Consider the following 19,580-nt stretch of genomic DNA (forward strand, 5'->3'; position numbering starts at 1 on the left):
ATGTGAGTACATTGAGGTTGTGCACCAATGCTGTCACCACAGCTCGTATAAATTCCCTCATGGGGCACCGAACATTTGTTCAGTATTCGTCCCGAAGGACTGCTATATATGTCCCGTAGGACCACTACATCCCGAAGGACTACGTTCCGAAGGACTACAATACCCTCGACTCTTGGCATGCTAACTATATCTATAGCTCTCGTATCATATACTATGGGCATTTATTGAATATATTTCTCATCACTTGTTCTTTCTCTTCTGTCACATACCACATGTATGTGTAACCATATATTTCATATCATATCACATATTGCATATTCATATGCCATTTCATATATTCACATAGCTTATTTCATTTCACATTGGTCATATCTCATAGCATATACATATGCATATAATCATGTATATCATATCATATCTTATGTTTCATGCTCTTATGTTTATGCATATCATGTATTCATGTACATATAAGAGTCACATATCAAATAACATTTTAGGAGTCACTTCTTACCATAGTAACTCCATCATTGGCTCATCGCAAGCCAATGTTCGTTCAATAATATAAGTTCAATTAAAATTGCACTCACCTTAGCCTTGCTTTGATTAGATTATAATCCTTTGATTATTCCGGAACTTGTTTAGGCTCAATATCTACATAAATATATCATTTTAAAACAACTATCAGAAGCCTAAACTTTAAACTTGATGTTAATAACTTAAATCGGTTTAATGAATCAAATTCCATTTTTTCATTTAGGGGGGAATCGATACCCCCCAGGGGGAATCTGTTCCCCGTGCACATACTGGAATTTTTGTCCAAGAGGGGGAATCGATTCCCTTCATAGGGTATCGATTCCCTCTACCCAGAAATTGTATTTTAACCCCGAAAATCATCAATTCTTCACTTAATTCTTCTATTTTAAACCCCTATCATGTCATTAAACTCAACTACCATTACTTAAACCAACTTATATCCATGAAAATCATCTATAACTTCAAAATCCTATCCTTCATATGTAATTCAAGAATCATACTCAAATTTTAATATGTTCTAAATACAATTCTAACACTTCTATCTTCTTATTCTCATAGATGACAAGTCAAATTCAACTTAAAATTCAAGTTATCAACTCTATTCCATGATTTCATATAAAAACTCGTTTTCTTAAATCTCTTATAACTTCTTCATCTTTTGATTATAAGACAACTTAAGCTTTCCTTAAGCTTAGTTATCATCTAATGATCAAAACCTAATCTTCAATTTAACAAATAACCAACAAATAGGAAAACTCACCTTATGCTCTACACGTGGGAAGAAGAAGGTAAGAAGAAGAAGAGTTTTCTAAACACTCTCCCCCAACGTTTTCTCTTCAAAGAGATAACAAAATATCTTTCATGTTAAATGACCATTTTGCCCCTTAATTCCTTTGATAATTACTAATTATTTTCAGGAAATATTTTCGAACAAATCATTACACTATTCAAATATCTTACTTTAATCAACACATTATGAAGTTTTACAATTTAGTCACTAACCCGTATTTTGGGATGTTACACAAACGCCACCTTAGGGTGTTGAGAAAACCAAGGAATTCACTTCGCTTACAATAAAAAAAAAACAAAAGCAAATGGCGATAGGTGAATTAGAGACAAATAAAACTCGGTTTCGCAAGCTTAATTGGTTTAAAAATGTCATGATGTGACTAACGAAAAAATTCAATGAAGAATCGTTGGTTCATCTTTTGTTATTTTAGCATGTTGGTTATTGGTGTTTGATTTAGTTTGGTCTCATGGTATGGTCCGACATTTACTATGTATGTTTAGGGATTAACTTTCTTTGACACTTGAATAGCTGTTTTCAGACCAGGTGCAGAGATGTAAGAACATGAATTTGGCGATTTCTAGGCAGTGAAGTGTGTGTTTATACATATAACGCAATGGATGCTCTGCTTGGTAACAACCTCTAGGTTTATCTTGAAAACCTTGTCCAACATTTTTTGTATGATTTGCTTCTATGTTGGAACTGATCTATCGAGGTAGTGTTTTTTACTCTTTTCTCCTTAGCTTGGACTGTGTCGGTTGTGTTTATTTGATTACGAATTTTTCAATCGAATGTCATAGATTCCTTAACTACCTTTGATGGTTCACAAGTATGGCCAATAATGCGCAACATGCGGAAAATGGTGCTGCATCTTCTCCGATAGAGGAGCTTTGCAAGGCAGTTTTTGAACTGGAAGCTTACACAGATGCTTCTGAGGATAAAGTTCAGTGGACAGAAATTGAACATTTTTGCAATCTCGATATAACATTAAAAAGGAAATATGAAGAACTAGAAGCTAAGGAGAAGGAGTTCAAGGAGAAAGAAACTAATGCATTGATTGTGGAGAAGGAGACAACTGTTGCTGCTAAGGAACTAGACTTCTTGGATCGAATTCAGGAGCTGAAAGATGCTGCTGTTTCTATCACTACAGAGTTCACATGCAAATTTCAAAGCAACACATGTGAATCCTCTCGATGTTTTGGTCGACTAAGACACCAAGGTAAGCAGCCCTAACAATGATAGAAACTCTCCTGATGAGGACTTTCCTCATAAAACAGGTGAAAATACTGAAAACATGGTTGTTAATGTTAAGCCACATCCAAAGCTGACTCAATTTTGTAGGCAAAAGGATACAAAAGGACTTCTTAATTTAGTAATGGAGAATCAGAAAAATCTATCTGGTAGTTGTCAAGAACTTTTCTTTGCACTAGAAAGTGCAAGTGAAGCAGCCCGTTTGGTGTTGGATTCATTGTAGGGGTTTTACCCTCCTGTTGAAACATATCAAACTATGGATGCTACCCTTCAGGGCATGCGCAAATCCTGTGTTGTCCTAATACATGCAATGGCTTCCTTTTTGGCCAGAATAGACCCTGGTGCTGATCACCTTCTGAACCCCAAAACCAAGCAACAAGCTAAGGCAATTGCTTAGGAGTGGAAACCCAAGTTGTCCAGTGTAGACAATGATGATGCCAATGGCAAATAATTGGAAGTGGAGGTTTTTTTACAGCTCCTTGCTACTTTTAAGATTGCTTCGAATTTTGATGAAGAACTCTGCAAGCTACTTATTTTAGTTGCTCACCGCCGACAGACACCTGAGCTCTGTCGTTCCATTTGGTTAATACACAAAATGCCAGGTTGGTGTTCTGACCTGATGGAGTTTGGACCCTTGCTTCCATAAGATGTGACTTGAGTCTTGACATTTGTTAACTTTTTGGTTTAAGCTCTAGATAATTTGAAATATACAGTACTCCACTGTTTGGTGTAGATTTGTTAAACCATGTCTATCTGTCACAGTTGTTCAGTTACTGATTAACAACGAGAGACAAATAGATGTACGAATTAAAACAACTGCAAACATGGGCTTGAAAACAAGTCCCTATTGTTTCATTTTGATTTCAGTTAAGGTTCTTTAAAGCTTTTAAAGTAGTTTTCATGTAATATTATCAAGTTTTCTTTCAATAGTTTGGATTTTTTTTTTATAATTTGAGAATGAAAACAAATCAAATATTTAATTGTTGCTTGAAAAGCAACGCAATTTATCTGTTTTTGTGAACTCGTATTCTTCCTTTTGATTCATTGGCGTTGGCAGTACAAAAAAATAAGTGCTATATAGTACATAAAAGGGTAAATTACACGAGCGACCATCAAACTATGGTCATAAACCATTTTGACCACCAACATTTGAAAACGATCAAACATACCACTCAACTATTTAAGTGATTCAATCAAACCAGTGGCATTTAATTTTAACGGAGGTGATGACGTGACAATTAATAAAATTGGCGTAATTATATATTTGATTCTTAATATTAACACATTCTATCAATTTAATCACTATTTTAATTTAATTAAATAAATTTAATCTTCCAATCCAGAGATGCTCAAAATATATTAAATTAAAATTAATTAAATTCAACCTCTAATCATATAATGACACGTGTCACCACTCATGTAAAGAGGAAACAAAATAATCCTACAAAGGAGCTTGAGGGGGGATTCGATCCAAGGACCTTAAAAGTCCCGAGGCACATTATGCCAAACTACCCATTTGGTTCAAAATTTCACAACACTTTATGTATTTTGTTCAAGGTTATTTCACACACACATATACATATTAAATTATTAAAAATATCTAATAAATAAATTAAATTTTACGTATATATTAAATTATAATTAATTTAATACTTAAAAATGAAATATTAAATTCATTTTTATTTTGTGATTTGAATTCTCTAAATAATTTTAATATATTTTTTATTTTTAAATTATTTTTTTATCGAATCCCCCCTCAAGCTCCTTTGCAGGTTTAATTTGTTTTCCCTTTACATAGGTGGTGACACGTGTCATTACCTGATTGGTGGGAAAATTGTTTAATTAAAATATTAAAATAAATTAATTCAGCCTACAATCATATAGTGACACATGACATCTCTGGATTGGAGAATTAAATTTATTTAATTGAATTAAAATAGTGATTGAATTGATAGAATATGTGAATATCAAGGACCAAATATATAATTACACCAATTTTATTATCTACCACATCATCAACTCCATTAAAAATTAATGGCCAACGGCTTGATTGATGGTCAAAATGATTTATGATCATAGTTCGGTGGTCACCCGTGTAATTTACCTTAAATAAAATTGTGATTTTATTAAAATAGGATGGAAGAATAAATAAGAAAATAATATTGAAGACAAAAAGGGAACGGGTAAATGAAAAAAAAAAAACATAAATCCTAAAGCCAAAATACAAAACGAATTGTCCAAAAGAAAAGGGAAAACTGGAGTCTCCGCCTCTCAATGTCAAACTTTGATTACAAAGCAAATGTTGGATGTGGTGAAATCTAGTCTAGAACACCAAAGCAATGGTTGCCCAACCCAATGCCAACTCTCCAATCTTCTTTATTGTCTCTGCTCCACTCTGCATTTTTTTTCCATTTCATTTTCCGCATAAAACAATTCAACGATTTAGAGAACTATTTAAGAAATTTGATTCTTTCCCATATAAAATAATAAAATTAAAAAAATTGAATATATTAATGCAGTGTAAGTGTAAGATCGAGTTTGTTAATGTATGCAGATTTAGATGGAGCTGGAACCGCCGCAGACTTATGCGGAGCCGCAGACTTATGCGGAGCCGCAGCCGTTGGAGCCGGTGATTTAGGCTTACTCACGGGAGCAGTAGCAAGAGTTGCCGGAGGAGCTTTAGCAGGCGCAGCTGCAGGAGGTTGAGCACCGACAGCGGTCACCACAATACAAATCAAAACAACTGCGCGGATCTAAAATTTTAACGCTCGCACTATAAAAAAGTTGGGTATGTAATTTTTTCTATTTTCATTAATAAATTAAATTAAATATTTTTTTAAAATAATAAGTGTACAATGATTTCTTAGGGAGCCACATACATTAACTCTTATTTAAAACTAAAGGCCGTAGATCAACAGCTTTATCTGAAACCGAACGTCCAATGCTAACATCAAAAGGCCTTGATTGAATACCCATGCGCACTCTGAACGGTCGCCCACTTTGCGTCCCCTCATCCATGCCCCTGATTGCAAAGGCGCTTCTACGATCCATTGTTTGAGACAGCGGGCGAGTGAAGTGGTGACAGAAACTGTTAAGGTAGTAATAGAGAGATGAGAAAATAAAATAACCGTTCGATGGAAAACCTCTTATGAGCATCAAAACTATAAAACAAAGAGACAGTGTAACGTGTCGATCCAGAGTCGACACAGTCTGGACTCGGAGCCCACAGAAAAAAGAGCCATGTAATTTTCTAATTTAACTTGAACTTATCTAATTAGTTTTTGTAGACTGGTAAGACAGGTCTCGAGGAAGAGGGTGAGTAGCCGGTGGGGTATTTTTTCCCAATCTCATAAACCAATAGTACGTGGCCACGTCAGTGGGCAAAGCTTTGATGATGAGGAGATCGGGCTGATGTTTTTCGAGGGGTCACCGGGAAGAAGTGAGGACCGTTTAGGAATGCAACTAAAATTTATTTTTGGATTAAAAGTAACTTTTGAGTAATAAATAATGTTAGAATATATATATATATATATATATATATTTAAAATTTGTGTGAAAAATAAATTTCAATCTAACTATAAAAATTACAAATTTCAGTTTACAACATATATATATATATATGAAAGGAATATGAATTTATATTAATTAGAAGTCGAGTGTTGAAGTATATTAATGAAAATAGATTCCATAAACTCATAAATAAAGAAAAATGAGATCGATGTGGACGACGACCATTTAGGTAAAGCATGAGCGATAGTATTGGTTGAGCGTCGAATGTAGATCAATAGCGACTTAGCGAGTCTGATGCCAGCCGTGATTGCATTCGCCTCCACAATGGCAGGGTCACCATGATCAGGCACAACATGTGCGTGACCAGCAAGAACGAACCTCGTGCGATTGTACCAATAATATTAAAATAATTAAATCTTAAATTTAGCTTTTTTAATATAATTTTGAAAAGTAATGTTCAACTGTTCATAAGTTTACATGTGAAAGTTGTCAACGTGACGTGTATTATCCTTTAAAATTTTAAACTGGTTACAAGTTCATATGTTATAAACTTTATATACAGCAAAATTATGAATAGTCATGATGTTTGTGGATTTGTTTCTTTAAATTTTCTAAAACAGCATGAATAATTGCAGAAAATTTTGGCATTTACATATTCTTTAGCTACAATGTTCAAAGCAAATTGACCATATAAAAATTCCAAGAAGATCAAGTTCTCCATTCCCAGAATTCAACCAAGCTAACTACTTCATTAGATCTTCCCATTTGCAGTACTGCCCACCCGCCAATGCACGATAGAATCTGTCCCTGCAGTACACTGGTCTTCCATCAGCAGCCTCTGCCGCAGCCGCTGCTAGATCATCATCATCCTTAACTTCTATCGGCAGGCTAAGCAATTCTTCTTTCCTACAATACATTTACATGGAAAGTGGTGTTGTAACATACCACGACAGTTTTAGAACTTGAGTTTATGTTGAATCTTCATGTGTGACATCCATATATATACCTTAGATTGAACTTTGTGTTGGTTTTCGAAGCAAGAACACTTGATGATGCACCCTTTGTGACAAATGCTGTTTTAAAGAAATCCTCCACCGGTGTAGCGAAGATAAATAGAAACACTGATGTAACGAGTAAGGCCCCTGTTCCGACTAGTGTCTGTTTCAACAACTTGACAACTGGTTTAACCTGGAGGCCATCATGCATTTTCTCATGTCAAACTTCCATGGCCTTGTTTTCATTCATAAAAATATGAATATGATATATATAGTACCTTATAAGATCCCAGCAATCTGTCACGAGCCAGAACCTGGAAAGGGAAAAGGGATTAAAGATAACAATATAGTGGATAAAAATTGATCCGCAGAAGCTTTTGACCGTGTAATCATAAAGAGTATGGTGAAAGAATTTTCTTTCTTTAGATTTTAGAAACTAAGAGCCGCCCTTGACTTGTGTACTAACCTCGGGTGGTTTTACCCACATTTGACCATCATACCAGCCAGTCTCTTCATACGGTATTACCGCTGATAGAAGCCTATCACCAACATAACTCCATCCCTGCAACATGCTGAATACATCATTCATGTTTTCAACGTCACCGAAACTGATACTCGGAGGAGCTTTGTGGTTATGTGAGTTAAGTCGATTGTTTCGTTGTGTCATTTCCAAAAAGTTTTGAGGTGCTAAGATCGCTTGATGAAACCATCCGTATTAGATTTAGTTAAATTGAATCATGCTTTTGTTTGTTTCAGCTAATTGACATATTTAATGTTTTTTACATATGCATTGGCACACACAACAATTCCCTAGAATGATGAACAAATGGCCATGGCTGAATCATTCTTAAGCACAACAGCAACAGTAAAGGTTAAAACTTGAAGAAGGCGATCGTACCAGATAAATTCTTAATACAATCAGTGACACGAGGAAGAGAGTTCCTGTTCCAGCAGCAAGCACAAATCTTAAAGGTTCCTGCACGGTGTGAACCAGAAAGTTATTTTCTGAATTTTAGCCCAAGGGTCCGAATAACATAAACAGTGATGTTTTTGGACTTACCCTTGAAGGATTGAAGCTTGAAGCTGCTATTGGGGCTCCAAGAACCGTGAAAGTTACTAGCCACAGCCCTCCCAGACGAAGGAAAAATTGGCCTGGTCCCAGCTCGCCCCATGAATACAGAGGACCGTCTTTCAGAGATGAGTACTCATTCACCTATTTTGAGCAAACAGATGATTGCATGTTCATATAAGAAAAGCAATTTTGAGGAGTATATTAAGATTGTGAACATACCGGCCTTTGCTCAAAAGGGACCTCGATCTCCAAGCCAGGTTCCCAGCTCCGGCCTTGAAAGCCACCGCTCATACCACCGTCCATCTCATCTTTTAAGGCCCTGACTGGAACCCCACGAGGCAGCTTCGGCCCTCCGTTGAACTTAGCTAAGCCAGGACCATAACGACTCCCAAGCTTAATATGCGCCGGAGTAGGAATATTTAGAGAACAATGAACATTTAATCTAAGCATCTATCTATCTTTCTCAACTGAGTTCGATCCAGGGAGCCAAGAGAAGGGCTCGCTACAATAGATAATTGAGTTCATTTAGACAACGTTTAGTTCTACATAATTTGCGTGGAGCAGATACAACGAGAGAATTACTTTGTTTTTTGTGTGTTGTTTCTTTGATGGATTCTTAACAATGGGGCCTATCCGAGAGTTACGTGGATGAAATCGATAAATCGCTATTAAAAGTTGCAATATTTTTTGTGGTTGGGAGACGTGAGGGTTGGGAAGGGTTGCTTCATGCAACAAAACTGTGGCAGAAATGGACTTGCACGCTGTGCTTTTGTGTATAGCTCGTGCTTCCACGAGCCAGAGCGTATGAAAATTGTGAGGGATATAGATCGAGAGGATTATCCTCATGCATGGGCCCTTTCAAGAAAGAATGTTAAGTTTGGGTTGGGTTTTGCTCGAGCTTTAGCTTCGGCTCAGTTTCATTTTCAGTTTAATTCTGGCATCAGCTCATTCAGATCCAAATAGAATTTTTTTGAGTAGCTCAATGGTAATAGAGACAATAACTACATCTTTTATACGTTATCGGTAGCTAAGAAAAATTATAAACATATACTACATTAAAATTACTCCAGAATTAAAAAAAGGAAAATCCGGATAACATAACAGACGGTAAAACAAAGTACAAGATATGATTCTCTCAATGAATCTTTCAAGCCTGAGGCTTTTGCAACTCTACTAATATAAATTCCTATAAAAAAAAATATTAACCTTAACAATCAGAGGCCAACTGATGCATTAAGTCACCGCTGCTGCTGCATCCTCTTATACTTCGAAGCTGAACGTACAGAGCAGAACAAAATTTGTTTGTAAAACACGTTCACTTTTATTGAATGATACTTGCAATGGTATTCAACAGCCATTGATACCAGCTGAGTTCTCTTTGCTTGTATTTCTCATGTCGATATCTTGGGAGGTTATTTCCCTAACTTAGTTAATCCTTGCAACTTGAAAATATGTCCTTCCTTTTCAGCCTTTTCACATACCATTCCAGTAGTAATTTGAAGGTCAATGGTAACTTCTGTTTCAGCCTTCAGTTTAATCAGCGACTAATGACAGACCCAGGGAAAACCATAAACGCTGTCAAAATGGGATATGAAACAATCATAATTTGTGCCTGTTTTGATAAGGCTGCTTTCCACACCGTGTCAAAACATACATGCAACCAGCCGCCACGAATAATCCAACAGCAGCAAAAGCTATCATTGTTGAGTTCTCAATGGTCCGATTATATCCTCTCTGCAACATGAAGAACCTAGCCAGTAAGCTCATCAGAAAAAGGAAATGTAGTATCATATATCATACTCCAAATTTTGCCACAAGATTTATTGAGGGGGTCCCCAAGCTTGTTTTCCTATCCTCAAGTCATCCAAACTAGGGGCAAGCATAGCCGCATAGGCCTCACGTGTAATAAAAAATTAAAGATTCATTTTACTCTTAAATATATTTAAATTGATAAAGTTATTTTCATTTTTTTAATCATATTAATTTATTTCTTTAGTCGATGTTGATTGTTATATTGTTGTTATAACAATTAACGGTATTGATATAGTTACATGATGATATACTATTATAATGTAATAGTTGACGTGTAAATGATAAATAATAAAGAAATGAGATTAATTTTTTAATCAACTTTAAAAATAAAAATTTATGAATACAATTAATTTTTCATATGTATACAATTAATTTTTCATATGTATACAATTAATTTTTCATTTTTCATATGTATACAATTAATTTTTCATATGTATATTATATTCCACTGAAAACTAATAATCGAGTTTCGAATCCTCTCTCCTCTTAACCAAATTAGGGTTCATTCACGCCGAATCGATAAGATATGGGAGGAGGCAATGCCCAAAAGTCGAAGATGGCGCGTGAAAAAAACCTCGAGAAGGCTAAAGCCGCCGCAAAAGGTTTCAATTATCTTTTCCTTATCGCAAACTAGAAAGAATTTTAAAAATTAGGGTTTTTTTTTTACTTTAACATGAATTAGATCCTTCTACTGATTATGTATTTTTTTCTCAGGGAGCCAACTAGAATCAAACAAGAAAGCAATGTCGATTCAGGTGATTTTGGGGTTTAAATCCTTTTTAACCATGATTAGTTTCCTTCTAACTTTTGTTTTAATTTTTTTTGTATTGTTTTATTGCCGTTTTCTTAATTCTTTTGTGGGTCTAATTTTCCCCCGAAAAAAATATATTTTGCTCTTTCTCTAGACAGAGGAAAAGGTTTAGATCAAAGTATGTGCTATTGTTTTAAAATTTTGTTTGGCTGATCAGTTTTAACAAAGGCTTTGCCTTTCAATAAAGATAAAAATGCATTAGAATTCAAAATTTTATAATGTAAAGGTTATGTTTCAGGATCACTTCGCACATTTGTAGCCTATTCATTGGATTAAAAAATTTCCCATCCTTAACCCTTAAAACTAAACATTCACTTTCTGAAAGTGGCTCTTTTCATGTAATAATTACTTAATTAGTCTTCATGATGTATTCCTTTTGACCAAATATTAGTCTTTATGTTGTTGAATGGTCTGTCATGCTTGTGTTTACAATGACAATTTGTCTCTGGGCCAGTGACAAATATTAAACGCGGTTCTTAGTTGAAGTGCTTTAGGTTTTTTTTTTCTTTCATGTACATCTTTAGCCTATGGACCCCTTACATTCGATTCTTTTCTTTTCTTTTCTTTTGAGTACCGTTTTTGTTGGGGGTTGGAGTATGGTGTCTTGTTTCGCCCTCTCAATTTCTTTCCTATCAGGCCATGGATGGTATGTTGAGTCTGATATAGAAGTTCTCTATCAGTCCATCAGTGGGTTGAGATGTTTCTGTTTTATTTATGAAATATTTTCAAGTGCGAGAACTAGTGATGTGATGACTGTAATGCGTGCCACTTCCAATCACATTATATTTACGAGGAGTCTCGTATCATTGTATTGTTAGCGATGATGAGGATCATTTTTTGGGCAATGCTCTAGGCATGTTTGAGATGATATTCATTAGTCCCTTTTATTTGCCGATTTTTAAACCTTTAGAAGATGAGGTTATAGTGAGAGGAAAGCATTAATTTTTAACATTGAGACCCGTATAATTACTTTCAAATCCATCCATTTGACATACAGATGTAGTGGAAGGAATTACTCTGGTTTAGCATTTGAGCTTCTTTTTTGTTTGCTGTACTAATAACCGGTGATTGATTGTAATGATTTATTCGTGCAAAATGCAGTGCAAGGTATGCATGCAGACATTTATTTGCACAACGTCTGAGGTGAAGTGCCGAGAGCATGCGGAAGCAAAGCATCCAAAATCCGACGTCTATGCATGTTTCCCTCATCTGAAGAAGTGACGAAGCTGGATCAAATATAATGTGCCTACTTTTATGTAGACTTTTAATTTGGATATTAGTCATGTAAAAGCCTCCATGGTTTATAGATGCTAAGGACGATTAGTTCATTCCTGCATCAATGTTAAAGTGAAGCATTGATGTTATTGTAGCATTGTTTCAGAACACTTGCTGTCGTTCTTTTCTCCCTTAAAATTCTTTCCACTTGCATGTCATTTATTCATACTACCAATCTACCATTATCTAGAGCATTAACCACAAATAAGTAATCTCTACATTGGGGAATCCGATAACCTTTAGTTTGAGTTATTAAGCCATTTCTACTCTGGAGAATCCAGTAACCTTTGTGTTCTGTGTTGTGTGACCGTTGGTTTTTGTCATCGAGGGGAGGTTCTATTATGAATCTTTTTTGGGGGTACTTTTTTCCTCGGAGCTGTGGGTTTTTTGCTCTTGGAAAACTCTTTTAGGAGTCTTTGCGGGTTGTTTCTGGGAATATCTTGCGATGGGTCGACAGCAACAGCGAAGACGCGAAAATTATTATGTTTTGATGGTTTTTGGTAGAGTTGACGTGGGAAGGGAGAGAGAGTGATGAAGAAAATGAGATATCAGAGGGTTTTTTGAGGAAGGGTGTAAAAGAAGAAGAGAGCTCCGTTGAATTATAAGATTCAAGCATATTTTTTAAGCGTTTGATAAATGGGAAATGAAGATGTTGGGCTAGGTTGACATGGAAGAAGAGTTTGATTTCAGGGGTTTTAGAGAGGGCTTGGTAAAGATGGCAACGGGTCGGGTTAGGGTTAGGTTTTTGGTCAATTTGACCCGACGTGACCCGAAAATATGCACCCGAACCCGACCGACCCGAAAATTTTATATCATCCATCTGACCTGAAAATATTTACCCTCCACCCGACTACAATCCGACCCGAATTTTTAGAGTATAAATTCGACCCAACTCGAACCAATATAAAATAAGGATTTAATTAAATAATAATAAAGATTTTAACGAAATTCTATTATTATTATCGGGTCGGGTCAGAGTTTTTTCACCCGAACCTGACCCAAATTCAATTTTTTAAAAAGAAATTGGACCCCTATCGGTTGGGTCGAGTCGAATTCGAGTTAAAGTTACATATTTAGGGTTTGGACAATGTGAAGAAACCTGGCTAATTTTGCAGTACACTATCACCAGCGAATGAGATATTTTGTTTTTGTTGTTGCTCTCTAATTTTCTTTTCTCCCATCTCTCTTAACATTACAACGTCGTTTCTTAATGGGTAAAGTACACAAATGGTCCACGACTATAGTTGAGTTCTTTAATTATTAGAAGTTATAAAATGATCCTCTGATTATTGGTTATTGCTTTGTTGAGTCCCCTAACTGTTAAAAGTAACAAAATGGTCACCCAACTATTCATATATGTCGAACTTGTCCTTTTTTGTTAAAAAATTTGACAACCCTCTGTGATTAACTTAAACAGTTCTGGATCAGATTTTATCTTATCTCAGTCAGCAGATTAATATCCAACTCAGACGATCACCAATTTCTAACAGAAAATGATGAGTTTGGAATATAAGAATAGTCAGGTGATTGCTTTGTAACTTTTAATAGTCGAAGAACTCAACAAAGCATCATCGTATAATCGGGTGACTATTTTATAATTTTTAATAGTTAAGGGACTTAATAAAATAATACCTTATAGTCGGGGACCATTTGTGTACTTTACCCTTTATTAAATGGGTAATTTTGCATTTTGGACTGTGGTTCTCCAAAGCTCCATACCAATATTATTATTTTTTATTTTGGTCTATTCAAGTAGATTATAATTGAAGACTCTTAAATTTGTACAACAAAATAACAATGTAAACATCTAAATTAATTGAATAATGGCTTCTTTAATAATATTTTTTGGCTTAAAGAATATCAAGATTTCTTAGGTTTTTTAGAAAAATGTCTCCAACCGTAGAGCCAACCTTGACAAAAACAGCAGGGTAGCCTATGGGAGCTCCAACAAAAGCTTCAGAGCCTTGTTTATGGTATTGTTGTCCTGTCCAGATATGCTGCCAAATACAAGTTTCTCCAATTGGGAAGTAAGCTTTGACATTCTTCTTTCCCTTGTCAAGGACAGGAACCACTAGGATTTCACTCCCCACCATGAATTGTTGGTAACTCAACCTTTGAACCCGTTCATCGCCCGGGTAGTGAAGAAATAGGTGTCGGCAGATCGGCAACCCCTTCTCGGCTCCTTCCTATTTTGTGCAAGCCAATACAATTATGTATGTATGCGTGTATGTATGTTGCTTGAATTACACAAGTGTTGTATTTGTAGCATTACCTTCACCAGTTGGATCCTGTAAAACTTCCAGGCTTTGTACACTTTAGCCATGCGTGCAAAATGTGATAGGGTTTTATCATTGGAGTAAAATTGACTGTTACATGAAGGTTTGTTTCCCTACCAGAAGAAAGATGATATCACATTATGTTATATAACTGAATGTAGCAATCTTTACCCACAAGTTAAAGGCTAAGCTTGTGTTACAAGAAATAATTAGAAGTTCAGCTATGAATCCTTTTAGTGATCATGGATGTTTAAGGAGTGAGCTCTGTTTTCAACATACCTCATGAGTTCGAAAAACTACGGTGAATGCGTTCAGCTCCATCCATCTCAGAAGCAACTCTTCGCTTCGACGGTACTTGATGATCGGTAAATTTATGGTACAGTAGCCTCCGATATCACTGTGGTTAAAAGCAAAGCCAGAAAGTCCACTACTCAAAAGGCCGACAACACAGCTCTTTATCCCATCATTGGCTTGCCAGCTTACCATCTGGTCACCTTCCCAAAACAGCATCCCCCACTTTGGACTATCTCTGAAACCAGCCCTCATGAAGAACACTAAACTCTCTTCTTGTTCCGGGTCTTCTCCCTCCTTTACAGCGTGTCGGTTCTTCCATTCGTTGACAAATTCACGATTTATTCGAGCCCATAGTTCGGGGTATTTATTGTGGGCAGAAATAGGATCTTCACCTGAATAGAGTACAGCATCCAATGGCAAGCCTTCACCAAAATCAGCCATCCATCCTCTGACTCCTTCGTCCACCATTTCTTGCAAAATATGCTTGAACCAAATTGCAGTAAGTGGATGTGTCAAGTCCAACATTCCCACTTCAAAGGCCGTGTTCGGAACCATGTACGGTTCTCCGTGCTTATCTTTCACCAAAATCCCCAGCTCTTTTGCTTCCTCAAAGAGATTCCTCCTTTTGCTCGGCTTCTCATCCATCTGTAAAACAATCTCAAATAAGCAAGAAAATCTATGTTGCTCCGACTCTTCATTCTTTTAAGCACCCGTTTCGGACGCATATACATACCAGTGCTAAACAAGGATTGCAATATGCCATCATTTTGATGTTGTGTGTGTTAAGATCTTTAACTAGCTGTTGCCATCCTGGGTACCTTGTTGTGTCAACTTCCCAGTTCCACCATAATTGTGATCCAATCAATGTCTCTCTTTGCCCCACCCAGTCCTATAGAACAACAAGTTGAAATGAAAAAAATAAAAACAATCCTATAAAACTTGTTAATTTTAGCCAAAGGCAAATTCAACAACATTTTACCTGCAACCAAAATGATGAAATGGGAACCTTATAGGTCATGAGTTTATCCCAAATAGAGCGTACAGTTTGGGTTCCGCCTTGCATGCCAACCACTGCTCCGGATATCATCCATTCAGGCAGCTCAGGTGGTCTCCCAATAGCTTCTGTGAAATGTTCAATGATCTCCAATGGTGAGCTCCCATGTATTATCCTCCCTTCCACTGTATTTCCGTGTACCTGCAAACCTCCATCATAAAGAAAACTGCATCAAGGAATTCAATTTACTCCAAATAATTTTTTAAACCCTTTTTTTTTCATTTCTGTAACTCATCAATAGTATTTATTAGTTCCAAACTATATTATTTTTAAAAAATATCAAATTAAATAATTTATTTATATTTATATTCAGACCAATGTCATAAAAAACAGCACATTACACATGCACAAACTACTACGTCTACACACATATAATAAGTAGCATAAAAAACCATTACTATCTTATAATTTGTTTTAAATTAATATTGATAACTTGCATTGAAAAATACCTGCAGTTGGACCTTATCATGTTGTGTGAGATCAAATACAGAATAGTTGTAGCCTTCCAAGTAAAGAGACCTCATCTCAGATGTCATATAAAATGGTGAAGGAGCATAAGTAGTACTCCAATCTCCACCAGCTCTGCAACATATATAAATATAGATATATATATATTAATACGATATCAACAATTTTTGGTTTTCAAAATCATTGCAAACCGAAACATGATCGCCTGTACTTACCGGTAGCTAACCAAGTTTGCTGCAAAAGTGATGGGTTGGTCTCCTCTTCCAATGCCTTGTTCTTGAACCAAAATGGGCACCCTTTTACCCTTGAAATCCATGTGGGAAAACTGCTCTCCGAAACCGAAAAATCTTTCATTTGCTTCACTTGCATAGCAGAAAATAACCCTGTTGAATTCCGCTACTCTACCTTCACCAACAATCGGCTCTCTTTGTTCCTCCTCCGATGGAGTAGCTCTCGCCGACCCTTTTCTCCTCATAAAGAACCACAACAATCCCAGTTTCCGATACATCCTCAAACGCCGGTACTTTCCCGAAACATTCCGATGTTGATAATGCTCAAATTTTGGTTGTCCGATTTTGACTTGGAACCCAATTTGGTTACTATTCTTTTGATCAAACAAGACGCAGTATCTTGTTGAACATTGAGGCCTCTTCTTTTTCCCGTTGCTAAAAATATGGCCTCTTATGACTAAAACAGGGGACTGTTCAAATTCTGGATTTTTTGTGTTCATGTGATCAAACTCCATATAATCAGATAGAAAATCATCGTCAGATGAACTGATCAAAGCTATATCTTCAATAGTTTGTCGATCACAGTGAAAGTGAACGTCTCTGTCTTTGACGATAAAAGATCCCCTGCTTTCTTCCACTTCTGTGTCGGCCATGGCGGCCGATATAAATGCCTGTCCGGGGATCGTGGACCATATTGATTTTGAGGGTAGAGATTTGTGAGAAATTGAGACATACCCACCATTTGAGGTGCTCCAAAGCATCTGGAAATCCTTCCCGAATGAGAAGATTTTGAGGGGAGGCAGTGTAGGGGAATGAATGATGAGATTGCCATGCATGAAAGGGAGAGATCTTGGGGTGGAAGGGAAGGGGTTGTTGAAATGTTTTTGGTGCTTTTTGGTGATTTTCAGGGTTGACATGTTTGGAGATTGTGCATGGAATCAATGGAATCTCATTTTTATTTGAAGAACTAGCTTTAGAATATGCATGTGTGACTTTAGGTAAAATTACTCCATGCGGTAAATTGCATTTATATTTTGGTATTCGAAGTATCTTATTAAAAAAAATTAATTAACGATGTACACACATCATATAAATGTAATTACTCAAATCGAGATATTTTATAGGATTGCAACTCTCATTTTACCATTGCGATTAGTCAATGAATTTTTTTTATATATCTGTATTTTCAAAATAGAAAACAAAAATTATAATTATGAACCAAAGGAGTATTGTTGTAAATTATTTTATTTTTTATATACATTTAAGAGGCGTAGAAATATACATAATTTAAAGATGAAATATCAAATTTGAATCTTCAGATATGAGAAGAGATGAGAATTCTAATTGGCCGGGCCGCCGGGGTCATGAATTTGGACGTAGTTGCGGTTCAAAATTCATCAAACAACGATTTGTGTCATGAATTTGGATGTATTTTGCACTCAACATTCTTTGAAACGAGGGAGCTTTTGTGATGAATTTAGGCACATTTGCGGCACGATTCATCAAAAACCAGTATTTTGGATTTTGCTGCTACTTTATTCAATATGGGTAAGGCACAGTAAGGTAGTTAGCCGAAATTGCATACAATTCAACAAAGTTTTGTTTGGACTTTTATGCTCCATGAAATAAGATTACCCTACTAATAAGGGACACTTTGGGGGGGACCTCTTCGTATCCCATTGCTCACATAATTGGACCCTAAGTTCCTAACAACTTGCCTGCCCCAAAAGTTGTAAAATATAACCTTAGCCCATGTAGGGATGGCCATTTTAAACTAATCCGACGGGTTTTTATTCAATTTGGTCGGATCGGTTATTCATTTTAAAAATTTAGGTTTGGGTCAAACTTTGTTAGGTTGTGGTTGTGTCAAGTCAATTTCAGGTTTAAGGTGAAAAAATTTGATTCGAAACGATATAATATTATAATTATATTTTATATATTTAGGGATAATTATAATAATATTCATTTCTATTTTTTGAATTAGGTTGTTGTTTTACCTAATAAAAATAAATTTATATATATATATATAGGTTGAGTAGGGTCCAGGTGCGCCAAATATTTGAACTGATCTGGCCCATTAACATCCCTAAGTTCAAACCTATAAAATGAGAACGAACAATTGGGCAACCACCAGGCCCATCCCTGAGCATAGGCAAAAGGGGCGCTCGCCCAAGCCCTTCTCTTGTTTGGGGCCCAAAATTGTAAATTCACATATAATTAAAAGATGATACATTATTTATTTAGTCACTCATCTATTATTTTATTTCTATTTTGGTCATCCAATTTTTTTTTCAAAATTATACTTAATGTTACATTTTCTTTTCTTTTTTTTACTATCTACCATTAAAAAAAATTAACGGCGAAGTTGATGAAATTTTTTGAAATTATTTTTTTACTTTCCACTTAATTATTCTTTTGTTATTTTTTTGACAAGATGAAGAAGATTACAACCTAACATGTACCCTTTTAACAGAGGACCATACTTGTTTTGTGTGAGTAGTTGGGTGTTTAATAATTTTTTTGATGTTTTCTATTTAAAATTTAATGTATTCATTAAATAGTTTATTAAATGTAATATAAAAACAATTTACAAGTAAATTTATTTAGTTTTGTTTGCTATTACAATTCAATTTTTCTATATTTGTTATTAGAATCCTAATTTATATTTTCTAGGCCACTAAAATTTCAGAAACCGTACTAGCGCCACCAGGCACCAACTTGGACGTAAAGAAACCGGCGGAGCCATGGTCAACTCGCCCATCCAAACAAATATTACATACATGAAACTGGTCAACTTATCTTAAATTGACAATAACAAGGAACTTGAACCACAAAGTTTCATGCCAAGTGTAGGTTTCAAGCTAAACCAATACAACAAACAATTATCGTGAGCCGAATCCAACTTTTTCGCCAAATTAACATTTATAACGTTAATCTCAAGCAGCCGAAACTACCAATCCTAGCTAGCTCTGCAAGAAAATCAAATGGCGGCCATGATCCATCCAGTTCCTCCCTAAATTTCTACTCGCTGGTAACTTGTATTAGGGGATAACCCTTGGCCTTTTTCTAATAAAACCCGTACATGATTGCTTCAAAATCGGTGTATGTCACAGTTCACACTTTCATGGAAAAAAAACGACCCCTGATCATATGTATAAAAGAACAATATCCACCAAAATCTATGCAACAAAACCAGTGATCTTAGCATAGT

General features: G+C 35.7%; 3 protein-coding genes and 1 pseudogene across 5 annotated transcripts; 2 read left to right on the forward strand and 2 right to left on the reverse strand.

Moving 5' to 3' along the window:
• The first annotated feature begins 2,126 nt into the window (after window positions 1-2,126).
• Window positions 2,127-3,453, forward strand: LOC120138207 (annotated as a pseudogene).
• LOC120138246 (uncharacterized protein At2g23090) lies at window positions 2,750-12,213 on the forward strand. Of its 3 annotated transcripts, none has more exons than XM_039153779.1 (4): window positions 2,750-2,760; window positions 10,461-10,563; window positions 10,676-10,716; window positions 11,874-12,213. In XM_039153779.1, exons 2-4 carry the CDS (start codon window positions 10,488-10,490, stop codon window positions 11,991-11,993), a joined length of 237 nt encoding a protein of 78 aa, XP_039009710.1. In that variant the 5' UTR covers window positions 2,750-2,760; window positions 10,461-10,487; the 3' UTR covers window positions 11,994-12,213. The 3 variants fall into 3 exon arrangements, 1 of the variants encoding a protein (XP_039009710.1); XR_005517502.1 differs by lacking the exon at window positions 2,750-2,760 and adding an exon at window positions 11,011-11,110 and having other exon boundaries at window positions 10,469-10,563; window positions 11,874-11,962; XR_005517503.1 differs by lacking the exons at window positions 2,750-2,760; window positions 10,676-10,716 and adding an exon at window positions 11,011-11,110 and having other exon boundaries at window positions 10,447-10,563; window positions 11,874-11,962.
• LOC120138245 (protein CONSERVED IN THE GREEN LINEAGE AND DIATOMS 27, chloroplastic-like) lies at window positions 6,786-8,752 on the reverse strand. Its single transcript, XM_039153778.1, has 7 exons — window positions 8,369-8,752; window positions 8,138-8,290; window positions 7,976-8,053; window positions 7,544-7,639; window positions 7,356-7,391; window positions 7,089-7,270; window positions 6,786-6,988 (listed from the first exon to the last, which is right to left on the reverse strand). The coding sequence occupies exons 1-7, from the start codon at window positions 8,597-8,599 to the stop codon at window positions 6,826-6,828; spliced, it is 939 nt and encodes a 312-aa protein (XP_039009709.1). The 5' UTR covers window positions 8,600-8,752; the 3' UTR covers window positions 6,786-6,825.
• A 1,599-nt stretch (window positions 12,214-13,812) lies between the features above and the next one.
• Window positions 13,813-17,286, reverse strand: LOC120138127 (sulfoquinovosidase-like). Its single transcript, XM_039153714.1, has 7 exons — window positions 16,355-17,286; window positions 16,121-16,253; window positions 15,597-15,812; window positions 15,351-15,506; window positions 14,603-15,262; window positions 14,320-14,436; window positions 13,813-14,233 (listed from the first exon to the last, which is right to left on the reverse strand). The coding sequence occupies exons 1-7, from the start codon at window positions 17,284-17,286 to the stop codon at window positions 13,898-13,900; spliced, it is 2,550 nt and encodes an 849-aa protein (XP_039009645.1). The 3' UTR covers window positions 13,813-13,897.
• Between the last annotated feature and the right edge of the window lie 2,294 nt (window positions 17,287-19,580).

This window comes from Hibiscus syriacus, unplaced genomic scaffold (genome assembly GCF_006381635.1).
Source record: "Hibiscus syriacus cultivar Baekdansim isolate YM2019G1 unplaced genomic scaffold, ASM638163v2 tig00110678_pilon, whole genome shotgun sequence".
Taxonomy (NCBI): domain Eukaryota; kingdom Viridiplantae; phylum Streptophyta; class Magnoliopsida; order Malvales; family Malvaceae; genus Hibiscus; species Hibiscus syriacus.